Consider the following 14,068-nt stretch of genomic DNA (forward strand, 5'->3'; position numbering starts at 1 on the left):
TCCATGGGGGTTTTTGCTGCTGGTGGCTTGTTGCGTTAGCTTTCGGTGACGGTGTCTGCAGGATAGTGTTGGTGACCATTGCGGCACAGAATACTCTGTGGCATAAATCTTCAAAGGAGATCGAGTCATCTAGCACTCTCTCAAGGGCCTCGTTTACTACCGAGAGAGTTGTTTTTGAATCTTTGTTGGTTCTGAGTCTCTCGATTCTAGGACGGTTTGTGAAATCGATACCCTCCCACTTCAGGTTCTCCTCGCCAAGAAGACGCATGATTTCGGAGTCGAGAACATCCGGCTCTGGGGTTGGTAATGGTGATATTATGTTGCTGTCGACATCAGTTGGGCAACTCTGTAGTTGTAAACTTCTCCGATGAATGCTGCTTCTTATGCTATTTAGTGTCTCGGACGGCGATTTCCTCAATGCGTTTGCCTTCATCGATTCCAGCTCATCTGGAGATAGCAGTTTCCGCGTCTTGGTGTTCTTTATTTGAGCGCGTAAGTGTTCTTTTGTTAAGGGGTTGTTGGGGTAGGCTTCCAGCCATCTGGCTGTCATGCTTTCGGCGTATTTTCTCATCTTTGTCTCTCCCTCAGTGGACATGTAGTATGCATTCATAAGACATAGATTCATTTCTCTAGTCCAATGCAGCCTCATTCGTCTATGGGATCGAGCGGGAACATCTGTCCTCGATGTATCCAAGCTGTCACCCTGGGTGTTCCTGAGCGAATAGCTAGGCCTTGTGGTTCCGGTTCGCAGAGGGGTGCCACTCGCCTCACCGACCTCTGCTATATATATAATATATATATATAATATATATAATATATATATATATATATTCTTTTGAAAAAGAGTGTTACAAACTTTTACAATCTGAAAATAACAATGAAGCGGGTGTAAAGAAATGGAACAAGAGACAGATCCTAAAAACCTGTTTCTCGTTCCAGATCTCAGTGTAAGCAGAGGAAAAATGTCAACGGGGTACCATACATATCTTCGTATGATACATGAAAAAAACAGAGATAAAAACCTCAGAAAAAACTCTCTGTTTGCCCGTATAAGTGTAATGATGATGTATTTGTGTAAAGAATAAGCTGACAATAATTGAAATTGAAGGACATCTTCTTCATATGACAAAATCCAAAAACTTCTTCCCATTCTTTCTACTATGATGGTTGACGAAAAATAATCTGAAAACAAAAAAGAAAGAAAAAAAACGAGAGGGGTGTATTGAATTTTATATTACTCATTAAATAATTTTGAAATTAGTAACCCAACTCAAAAAAGAATCGGTAACCGAATGAATACCTTCGAAACCACCCTGAAAACGATATATTCGACAACTCTTTACCAAGTGGTCTATAGTTTCTTCTTCTGCACCACACTCACATCTTGGACTATCAACAGCATTCCACCTAAAGAGCATGCTATTACACCGACCATGGCCAGTCCTCAGTCTATTTAGTGTACACCAAATTTTTCTTGGAAGATCAAAGCCAGGAACTTTTTTTGAAGGATCAGTAATCAAATCTTTATTAAAGAGATTACATGAATTCCATTCTGATTGCCAAAATTCTTTATGGTTATTAGTTGAATACAGAAAATCATTAGTCCATAAAGGCTTACGAGATTTTAATCTGGCACTTCTAGAATCTGGTAAATATGATAAAATTGGAAATGAATTTGGGTAGGAATGGAATTTATTCCAAGACTTCGAGACTGCCACCTGTCGGCGAATATGAGGTGGTACGATGTTTGACAGAACGGGTAACCAATGCAAAGGTGTAGATTTGATAGTCCCCGTAACGATCCTCATAGAATCATTGAGTATGGTGTCGATTTTATTGACGTGAGCACTGTTGAACCAAACAGAGCAACAGTACTCAGCAGCAGAAAAAACTAGGGCCAAAGCTGCCGTACGAAGTGTGATGGCATCAGCACCCCATGAAGAACCAGCTAATTTTTGAATTATATTGTTCCTCGATTTTAATTTCAAACGTAAACTCTCCAAATGAACCTTAAAATTCAATGAAGAATCTAATTTTATTCCGAGATATTTAGGATTGAAATTATGTTGTAAAACATCATCATTAAAAGTTACTTTCAATTTTCTATATTTTTGCTGATTATTTAAATGGAAACAGGAAACTTCTGTTTTATTTGGATTAGGACATAACCGCCATTCAAGGAAATAATTTTTCAGGATTTCTAAGTCTTGCGTTAAAGTATTTTCTATTACTTCGAAATCAGAATGGCGAAAAGCAAGAGCAATATCATCGGCGTGAATAAATTTTTCGGAAGACGTATCGGGGATATCACATAAATATAAATTGAAAAGAAGAGGAGATATTACCGATCCTTGTGGAAGTCCATTATTTAAAGTTTTGAAACTACTGCTTTTATCATTAACAAAAACACGAAGTCTTCGATCAGATAATATATTTTCTATCAAACGAACCATTTTACCACATTTTAAGTGACTGTGAAGTTTAAAAATTAAACCATCTTTCCACACCGTATCGTACGCCGATGATAGATCTACAAATGCTGTTCCTGTTTTCTTCTTATTATTGAAACCCGATTCAATCAAAGTAGTCAGGCTCAGTACCTGATCAGAACAATTTCTATTCTTTCTAAAACCTCCCTGGCAATTTTGTAAAACATCCTCAACATATGTTTCAATCCTAAATTGTATCAATCTCTCAAGAATTTTGAAAGGGACACTTAATAAACTTATAGGACGATAATTATTCGGATCCGAAGAATTTTTACCATGCTTCAAAATTGCAATAACTTTTGCTTTTCTAAATTCAGTTGGAAAATTACCAGAATTCAAAATATCATTATAAAACGATAATAGCCAAGATAAAGCTTTTACTCCCAAGTGTTTTATGAATTCTGGGTAAATGCCATCAAACCCAGCAGCTTTTCGAGATTTCGTGCATTTAATTGCAGATTTTAAATCATCCATATTGAAAGGATTAGAAATAACATCAACAATAGATGCCGATTTCCTTAATTTATGTAATTTTTTCCTCATGTCTTCAACTTTCGATTGGGAGATTTTAACTGAAAGAAATCAAAAACAATGCTATTCCTTTAGGTTTTCAATGAACAATATTTGAAATATGAATTGACATGAATTAATAATTGACAAATCAAGGCATTCTCTAAGTTGGAATTAAATAAAACATAGAAAGGAAAATAGAAAGTGGTCTTTTAAAGAAAATGACACTGTTCATTTTTACATATATATATATATATATATATATATATATATATATATATATATATATATATATATATATATATATGGAGAAATTGAATTGATTTCCATTCTTATAAATCAAAAACTTAAGCTATCTGGTTGATATTCGAAGGACTGCACTGGGATTTCGAGCTATAATGACCACATCCATGAAAATTTGCATAGCTTTTGAAACATCAAATACTAAAGCGAAGAAAAATATATTCAAGTTCAAATGGATTCAGACTACAGGAACGGAAACATATTATGAGATTCCAGAAGACAAACAGAATCCACATGACCATCATGAACTTTTTGCTCTACCGAAGGTGAAAAATATCTTGAAATCAATGAGGTTCATTTCGTACGTGTGTTATTTCATTGACTCCGGAATTGTAAGGAATATATTTTGATGCCGAAGAAGATGTGATGTTTAGGGATGAGTATTTACAAATGACTTATTCACCTGCATACGTGAAAACAGAATTTGGAGGAGAACTAGCAGAATCACGAAATACAACAGAACTGTCCTCAGGCAAGACCAAGGAGAATAAAAAGGATTTCAAGAAGATAAAGGACAATTTTGTGCTGAATAATTTTGATGGGAAGAATGTTTCCGTGACTTTATGGTTGAAGAAATTTGAGTCGGAATGCATGCGTTGTGGAGTGGAAGAAGATATGGACAAAATTTTGATTTTACGTTTGTTTCTGGATGGGATAGCGAAAGAATGGTTTGATTCTAAATTAATTATATTAGGTTTGGAAACTGATTTTCAAATATGGAAAAATAACTGCTTAGATAGTTTTTGTGAAACAAGTTGGCATAAGCATAGAGAGGCATATTCATTTAGGTACATAGGAGGAAGTTTAGTTGACTACGCTTTCAGGAAAGAAAATTTGTTGTTGAATCTCCGAAATAATTTTCCAACTGACATATTAATTGACTTAATTGTGACAAGTTTGCCAAATTTTTTACAAGATAGAATTGACCGATCAAATGTAACAACTTTTGAGAAATTATTAGGTGAGTTACGAAAGTTAGAAGGTTCAACAAAATATGAAAATGCTCGAAATACCAAAAATGGCAAAATGAACAAATCGGCCGAACAACTTCCTTCACTAACAAAAGCAGATAAGAAGGAACCATGTTCAATTTGTGATAAAAATGGTTTCCCAGGGAGATTCCATCCAGAAGCTCTATGTCGGCTAAAGAATAGGAGATTTAATTTTAAACAAGAGAACGTATCCGGTAGCATAAGAACGGTGAACAATGTTGGGGTACAGGATGAATTAAATGAGGCCATTTCCGATCAAAAAAACTAGTTTTGTTGCCATTGATCAAATTGAAAGTGTTCGTAAATGAAAATGAATTATGTGGAATTTATGATTCAGGCTCAAATGTCACTCTTCTGAATTCGAAAGTGGCAGATGAGTTATGTCTACACATTCGAGAGGATAGGAACACATTCAAAATAGTCAATGGCAGGGCAAATTTTTCAGGAAAAATAACTACAAAAATGAGAATCAATGATATTGAAAAAGAAGTTGAGTTTTTTGTAATTAATGATAAAAATTTCGAGTATGATATTCTACTCGGATTAGATTCTATTTTCAATTTTCAATTGAAACAAGATTTTGATTTGAAAATTTATCAAAAATTAGAGATGAATGAAGAGAGAAAGATCGATTCTTTCTATAATAATAATGATAATAACAATTATTACAATATCAACTTCAATGAAGGTATACCTACAGAACTTTTCGAAGCGAAATTAGAACATTTGACAACAAATCAGAGGAATAAAATTGAAATGTTAATAAATAAATATGATAATATTTTTGCAAAACACAAATTTGATATTGGTTTGGTGCAGAATAATGAAGCACATATAAAACTTTTAGAACACAAATTTGTAGCTAAAAAGCCATACAGATGTTCAATGGAGGATCAAAAAGAGATAGAATTTCAAATAGGAAAATTGTTGAAGGCGAATCTGATTGAAGAATCTTCCTCACCTTTTGCAGCACCAGTCACGTTGGCATATAAAAGAGATGAGGGATCTAAGACAAGATTGTGTGTCGATTTCCGTGAACTCAATAAATTGATTGTTCCCGAACCACAGCCTTTCCCATTGATCGATGAAATTTTAGCGAAAACCCGTAATGCAAAGTTTTTTACTACATTAGATGTAAATTCTGCCTTTTGGTCGATTCCTGTTCGTATCAAAGATAGATATAAGACTGCTTTTGTGACGCAAAATGGTCACTGGCAATGGAAATGTTTACCTTTTGGACTTAAAACATCCCCAGCGATATTTCAACGTATTTTGAATAATATTATCAGGAAATATAACTTGAATTCATTCTGCCAAAATTATATAGATGATATTCTGATATTTTCTTCAACATTTGAACAACATATAGAACATTTGGAGGAACTCTTGAAAGCAATATGTGAAGAAGGATTCAGACTTAAATTTATCAAATGCAATTTTGCTAAAGAAGAAGTCAAATATTTAGGACATATTGTTGGAAATAACACAGTACGACTCATAAATGACAATTTGATTTCCATAAGAAATTTTTCTCCACCAGATAATCGGAAGAAGATAAGGCAATTCTTGGGCAAAGTTAATTTTTATCACAAATATATAAAAGATTCCGCTAGATTATTAGAACCGTTGCATAATTTACTGAGGAAAGATGTAAAATTCAATTGGTCATTGGATTGTCAGAAAGCTTTCATTAAGGTTAAGGACATCCTTTGTTCTGAACCAGTTCTTGCAATTTTCGACCCAAATGCCTATACGACTATATATACTGATGCCAGTATTCAAGGAGTAGGAGCTGTTCTTAAACAAAAACAGATTAATGGTGAATGATGAATTATTTATCACAATTTGATTTTGAAATTAGATATGAACAAGGAAAACAAAATGTAGAAGCAGATTGTCTTTCTAGAAACCCAGTTCTGGAGGAAACGGAGAATATGGACGAATGTTTAATAACAGTTAATTTGGTGGCATTAAATGAAATAAAAAACGATCAACAGAATAATCTCTCAATGATAAATAATATGAAAAGAACTATTGTACAGAAAAAAATATTTTACAAATTGCAGAAAAAGCAAAAAAATAATTTTATCGAATGATTTTGGAAAAGATTTAATCAGAAAATTGCACAATCATTATGGCCACATTTGTGCTAGTAAGATAAATACAAAAATTAGAAAGTTTTATTACATTCAAAATATGGATTCGCTGGCGAGAGAAATTTGTGGATCATGTGACATCTGTTGTAAAAATAAAACGAGAGTAGGTCAAAAGTATGGACTTCTTTCACAGCTGGGCCCAGCAAAAGAACCCTTTGAGATAATGTCACTGGACACAATTGGAGGCTTTGCTGGAAATCGCTCTTCAAAAAGATACCTTCATCTCCTAGTTGACCATTTTACTCGATATGCATTTGCGAGTACTTCCAAACACCAAACAACCGAAGACTTCATCACATTAATTAATAAAATTCAAGATAAACGACCAATCAAAACATTATTAACAGATCAATACCCAGGAATAAATTCGGAAAAATTCAGACAGCACATGAAAAATTTGAATATACAGTTGATTTTTACAGCAGTAGATTGTCCTTTTTCAAATGGTTTGAATGAACGGCTAAATCAGACATTAGTGAACAGAATAAGATGCAAACAAAATGAGAAGAAAACTAGAGCTTGGACGAAAATAGCAGATGAATGTATTGAAGAATACAATAGGACGGACCATTCTGTAACTGGATATAGCCCAGAATATTTACTTTATGGAAAAACTGATCCCATTGCTCCTGAAGAACTTATAGAAAAGAGTAATTTACCAAAAGATAAGGAAATATCATTTAAAAATTCTTTACGTTATCATGAATACAATAAAAAACTTGTTGACAAGAACAGGAAAGATTATGATTTTAAAATTGGAGATTATGTTTATGTTGAAAATAAATCTAAATTGAATAGAAAAAAACTTGAGGAAATAAGAATAGGACCTTTTCCAATAGTGAAGAAAATTTCCGGCACTATCTACGAGATAGACATTGGAAATAGAAAAAAGGACAATAATTATTTTCATGTAACAAAGTTGCTCCCATATGACAACGCCAACATATAGTGGTTGTTGCATACTTTGTGTGGGGGGATGTAAAAATGAACAGTGTCATTTTCTTTAAAAGACAACTTTCTATTTTCCTTTCTATGTTTTATTTAATTTCAACTTAGAAAATGCCTTGATTTGTCAATTATTAATTCATGTCAATTCATATTTCAAATATTGTTCATTGAAAACCTAAAGGAATAGCATTGTTTTTGATTTCTTTCAGGTTAGTAAGTTATTCTTAAGAGTTATCAGAGTTTATTTGTTATATTTCCAACTAAAGATAATAAATCTTTCAGATTGAAGACATCAAATCGTCTATTTCTTGAAGTGAGAAATTGAATTGATTTCCATTCTTATATATATATATATATATATATAGATTGGCAGCCCAACAACCAGGATATCACAATTCCTGAAAGATATTCTCTATAGAGCATACAATTTCAACAATACATACTACATTAAGGACTCATTCGACTTCACACAGTCTATTAACAATTTCAAAGTACCACCAGGTTATAGGATTGTAAGCCTAGACGTCGTATCACTTTTCACTAATATTACGATCGAAACAACAAAAAAGGCCATCGAATATAACTGGCAAAGAATAGAACAACAGTGTCAAATTCCAAAGAAAGAATTTATGGAGCTGATTGAGTTAGTGTTTAGTTCAATATATTTTGCATTTGATGGAAAATTCTACAGGCAGTGCATAGGTACACCAATGGGCTCAAAATTATCACAAATAATAGCTGACTATGTCATAGATGAACTTCTAGATGAGTGTATACCCCAGTTGACGTTCATAATACCTTTTTGCAAAAAATACGTCGACGACCTCATCCTCATGATACCCGAAGGAAAACAAGATGAGATCCTCAATGTTTTCAACAGTTTCCATCCAAAGATTCAATTTACCATTGAAGAAGAATCCAATAACTGTGTTCCATTCTTGGACACAAAAGTGATCAGAGAAGATGAAACAGTTAAAACTGATTGGCACAGAAAGACAACAGCTTCAGGCAGATATATACATTACACCTCATACCACCCGATGAAAATGAAGATTAACCTTATCCTAAACCTGAAGACCAGGATCACAACGATCTCACACCCGGCATACCTTGACAAAAACCTGAAGACCTTGGCAGAGTTGATGGAACAGAATGGTTACCCCAGATCCTTGGTAAGAAGATTAGTCTTCAACACCCCCAACCATCACATGCATGAACAACAAATGGAAAATACAAATAACGAGCGACCACCAAGAGAACCACCAAGAGAAGAAAATCAAAACAGAAAAAAGATAATAATACTACCCCATATAGAAGGATTAACACACAAGATAACAAAACTATTGAGCGACGACAATACCTTCATAGCAAAATACAATGTAAAAACATCTAAATACCTGTACAGTAAACTCAAAGATACAACACCCAAGGAGAGAAGACCCAACGTTGTCTACAGGATACCGTGCAACAATTGCAGCGGAGTATACATCGGAGAAACGAAGAGAACGATGAATAAAAGGATCACATCACACAAGAGTGATTCTAGAAGGAACATCCAAGCCTGCGCACTAGCTCAACACGAAAACACGACTGGACACCACATGAAATTTTCTGACTTAGAGATCCTAGATACAGAAACTAACAGTTGGAAGAGAAAATTTATAGAGATGATCAGGATAACCCAAGAACCTAACGCAATCAACCACAAAAAAGACATTGATAACCTCAGCGCAATTTATGCGAACCTAGTCGAGATAGACAAAATGTCCAGAAACAGAAACCCCATACAGATAGATACAGATACGGATAGAAGACCCTAGTAGTTTCCCCACGGCCTTTTAATATACCTGTTGTCACCTAATAATAAAGAATAAAAAATTAAAATAAAATCAAAAAAAACGCTCTGAACTAATTCTAACAAAAAGAGAACAAAAAAATCCACTCAGATTGTTATTTGTCATTGTTTAATGTAAGACATTCCTAACAACTACCTAACACAAAGAAGAAGAGTCGACTTGTCATCAAGTCACCAATGATTTCCCTGTACGTCTGTGGTCTCATGTCACTCATAACCTATCGAATCTAAGATCTAACCTCTAATGAAACACCGACGTTCAAGGATTTCTTACCTGAATTCTATCAATCTTAACATACAATATGCAATTATGATCATCCTGATTTGTGATTACAATGAAAACAACCCAGGTACAACCTCAAATCCTGTAAGTAATTATATTTTTCAAATACTATGCCTACAAATACTAACTCCTCTATGTTTTATAGTGCTTCTGAAGAAGAGATAAATAAAGTCTCGAAAGCTTAAGCTGAAGGAAAAAGAGTTTTACTTACCATTGTCGCTTTCCCAATAAATACCAAGACTCTACTTACATAACCGACAAATATTTCCCTCTATATCTATATATATATATATATATATAATATATGTATATAATATATATATATATATATATATTTTTATATTATATTATTTATATTATGCTAGGTGTATTGCTAGAACCTACATACATCGTTTATTATCCGAAAATATGATACGTTGAGGCGCTTGAGATCAGACGGTATTAAGTCGCGGAAGTTTAAATAATAACCTGACCGATAAGAGTTGAAAATGTTTTTCATGACACTCAGTAAGGAGATCTGTAATTGATTTCAATATCCGGTGATAGGGACTTCGGAACAAGCGAACATGGTCAGCAATGTTGATTAAGGGGATTTATTAGTCTGGAGACCCTGAGAGGAAATCAGTTCGCAGAATTCGAAGAAGCCGAAATCTTCTTGTAACCGCCGAACTTGGGAACGCTGATTTTTCAACTCAGCAAGAATGATCGTCCAATGATTTCGATTTTGGGACGTTTCGGTACCACCCATAGCGTGGGAGAGAAATACCGGGGGCAAAAGTAGCTCGGAAAAAAATGTTAGTCCGTGATCGAAAATAATACCAATTTAAGTCGGTCCGGGGACGTGATTTGTAAAATATCGAAAAAATATACCCTTCGAGTCGGTACGGAATAGTAGAGAAATTATAAGTCTTTTGTAGAGTCAGTCATTAAAGAAAGAGAAAAGGGACTTAGAATAAATAGGTTTGCACGAAGTAAGAGAAAAGTCCTGAGAATTTCATCTTTTTGGCGTGAAGGGAAAAGAAATAGCTGAAAATTCAAGACGAAAAACAGTTTTTTGTGAATAACTCAGAAAATATCCACTTTAGGGCAAGGGTGTGATGCATACACTCACATTATTTTTTAACGTAAATTCAATATCTGCCATAAAAAATGGGGTTCTAATTTGAAAAAATTGATTTTTCACGATTTTGTCATCCCTAACCTGAAAGCGATTTTTTCACCCCCTGTATCATGAATCGCGATTTCGATTTCCGAAGTGGATACATCAATCTTCCTTCTTGAAAAATCCCAAAAATGAAAATTTTCCATCTAAAATCCTCGAAGTTATTCTTGTTTCAGCGGAGCTCTTTTTTCGATTTTTTTTTTCGAATTTTCCCGCTCAGAGAGAATTTTCCAACCAAAACTGAAAAATGTTACATAAAAATAACTTGAAATTTTCTAAGGAATCTATTTCTGCAATAAAAAAATGGTGTTCTAATTTGAAAAACGGAAGTTGACGTCATTTTCGGAAAAACCGGAGGTGCTCATGCCTTGAAAATATTTTAGATTTCATCAGCATCGTGAAATACTTATAAGTGCTGAATTTCATGAAATACGTTCAGTAGTTTCCCGTTTAAATATGGGTGAGGTTCCTCGTGAAAGACCCTGTATAGAATTGTGTTGGAAATTTGCATAGGGAAACTTGAAGCGTTAAACGTTTGCGACGGAAAAGTGCGGGAAGTTCGGTTGAGTGTAAAGAATTTGCCGATTTGTGCGGGTAAAGTCTGGTGTCGAAAAGTTCTTCATCGGCAGCGTCAGACAAACAGCAGTCACAGAAAAAGGTAGAAAGTTCCAATTTTTATTTGTCCAGAGTCTTGAAAGCCCCTCTATAATTCATTGATTAAGTATTGATTATTATTGCGCGCTAAGTTGGGAAGTTGAATTTCAACCCAAGATTTTGTAACGAAAAATATAATTTATTGTTTTGCGCTCCTTTGCATGTATTTGAGAAATTGGAGATTTTTGTTGTTGGTCGTCTTCGACTGAGTACGTGTTTGTAGAGAAGTTCTAATTTTATTTTTCCAATAGATTTATTTATTAAAGTTTTTCATGAGTTTCATTTAAACTTTCTCCCCAGAATTAATATCAACTTCAAGACCTGTCCTTCGTGCGACGGGCCGAATCCACATTTTCCCCTTTCGAGGGCATTCAATTTTTGTGTATTTAACATCTCAAAAATAATCATTCCATGACCAGTGGAAAGCTGCTCTTCCATTGATCAAGAACGGGGTGCATTATTACACTAACGCGGTCACCCGGTGTTCACTCTTTACACTAAATCCTTTTCCTGCGTTGGGGGAAATCTCTGGAAGAAACCCGCGTGGTCGCCCGTCTTGTACCCTTTTTCTTCATCAGGGCTGTAAGTTTCTTACAGTCCCGTAGTTTGGAACTGAGCCCCAATTACCTTGCCCGCTCAGGGTTCTTTGGTTCTGGCTGGCAAACGAGTCTACAACATCCGCGATACGTTTGTTTTCTTTCTTTCCGTCCGTTTCATTACGCGAATCCACGATTTTGTGTACTTGTATATGATTCTGAGGAAAACCTCCTTAGTGCTGTAAAGTAGACTCTTATTCTATTGTATTACGATTTTCACTCGACCGAAACGATAATAATTGTGCCGATTGTATTTCTTACCACGAGACAACGAATAAAATTGTAAAATACGATTCTGACTTTCACTGGTTATCGCTAACACCCCAGATAACACCAAACCTTGTCTTCGGCTTGGAGCTACCAAGGTAGGTTTGCTATTTTCCCTTCAAAGAATAGCTAGTTACATATTAGAATGCTCCTATCTTCCTATAAAAGACCCATGGTTCATCTGAGTGTATTACACTGACACTAGGAATTATCCTATGAGTAGGGGAATAAAAGGTTACATGTAATATTAATTACGATAGTTAAGTCATTATTGTATTGAATGTCGAGACTTTAACATTGTCCACTTCAACAATAGTCAATAAAGCTTTTTCAAAAATCAAAGTTAATCATTCAGAAACATAAGTGGCGCAGTCGGTGGGATACCCAAAACATTTGTTTTCGACAAACATCGCAAAGAAAATTGTGTTCGTTTCAACGATTAGTTGGGTATTCTGAAATTTTCATCGAACCTTGGCCCCAAAATCGACCAAGTTCAACCCAGTGGTACAACACCAGTGAGCAGAAGTCAACATCGCGGAAGCTCATAGTTAGGACAACCAATCATCAGCATTCAGGAGGAGAATTTATAGTTGGGTCAAAATCACCAAGGTGAAAAATTACCTTTGACAGAAAATAAATCACTGAATTCTGCCTTTTTCCAAAAAAATTATCATTTGTAAATTCACACCTGTGTTCATTTTAACTATACATAATATATTTTACTTCAAAAATGAAACATATTCGTCATTATTTGAAGAAATACGTACAAAAAATCATTTCGGGAACGTGTCCGGAATAGCAATCTTGGGAAACTAACATCGTGAATATTCATAAAATGGAATAAATTAGACAAGTTTTCTTTCTCATTGGCCTAAAATTGTATCTTAAATCAAGTAATTAAGGGTTTTATTGAAGAAAAAAATTGAATTAAAGAAAATCGATACAAAATATCATGTCCGACAATAAGAGCGTCATTTCAGTGAACAGTTTTGATCGCCCGAAAAAACTATGTTTGTTAACGCAGTATTTACATTAGATGTGGTCCAGTGTCGTAGGAGGTCTAAAGGAAGTGACTGTCTAGTGAGGTTTTTATCTAAATAATTGAAAATAAATGGTAAGTACCTTTCGATTCATTTTTTATAGACCGTACATCAATAGGTCATCATACCGGGAACGCGTTCATTTATTATGTGTATTAAACAATATATGTTTTATTGTGTTTGTAACGAATTCTTACTTCAAATATTTTACATAAACCAAGCCAAACGCGATATCGCAAATGACTGACGTAAGAAAATGGGGTTCGTATTTGAAAAAATCATTACGGAAACGGTCATTTCGGGAACGTTCCCGGACTTGATGGAGCGTTCTCGAAATGACTATGATGTTCCCGAGATGACTATTTGATTGCCAAAATGGTATATGTTACTAGCTGACCCGGCAAACGTTGTTTTGCCATATAAATAATTTCCTAGTAATTTCTAGTAAAAAAATAGAAATTAAAAATTTTGTCTAAAAAATAAAAAAAAAATTTAGGGGTGGACTACCCCTAACATTTAGGGGGATGAAAAATAGATGTTGGCCGATTCTCATAGATACCGGATAAGCACAAAAAATTTCATCAAAATCGGTCAAGCCGTTTCGGAGGAGTATGGCAACGAAAACTGTGACACGAGAATTTTATATATTAGATAACCATTGATCATTTAATGCATTTTGTATGGTGTAAACTCGGTTTTTAATGAATGTTTCATTTTTCAGCTATATGGAGTCTCATAAGTCTGAAAAAAATAAAAAAAACGTACGAAAAAACAACTCAAGAAAAATAGTTCAGCTTACTTGCGAAATCGAGA

The 14,068-nt window shown here is 34.4% G+C and overlaps 2 protein-coding genes across 3 annotated transcripts in view; one reads left to right on the top strand and one right to left on the bottom strand.

Moving 5' to 3' along the window:
* LOC123318072 (TBC1 domain family member 16) overlaps window positions 1–14,068 on the bottom strand; it is a 443,130-nt gene that overhangs the window by 410,591 nt on the left and 18,471 nt on the right. The window lies entirely within an intron of this gene.
* On the top strand, window positions 3,693–9,218 carry LOC123317622. The gene is made up of 2 exons (XM_044904226.1): window positions 3,693–3,970; window positions 8,090–9,218. The coding sequence occupies exons 1-2, from the start codon at window positions 3,693–3,695 to the stop codon at window positions 9,216–9,218; spliced, it is 1,407 nt and encodes a 468-aa protein (XP_044760161.1).

Source organism: Coccinella septempunctata, chromosome 7 (genome assembly GCF_907165205.1).
Source record: "Coccinella septempunctata chromosome 7, icCocSept1.1, whole genome shotgun sequence".
In the NCBI taxonomy this organism is placed as follows: Eukaryota; Metazoa; Arthropoda; class Insecta; order Coleoptera; family Coccinellidae; genus Coccinella; species Coccinella septempunctata.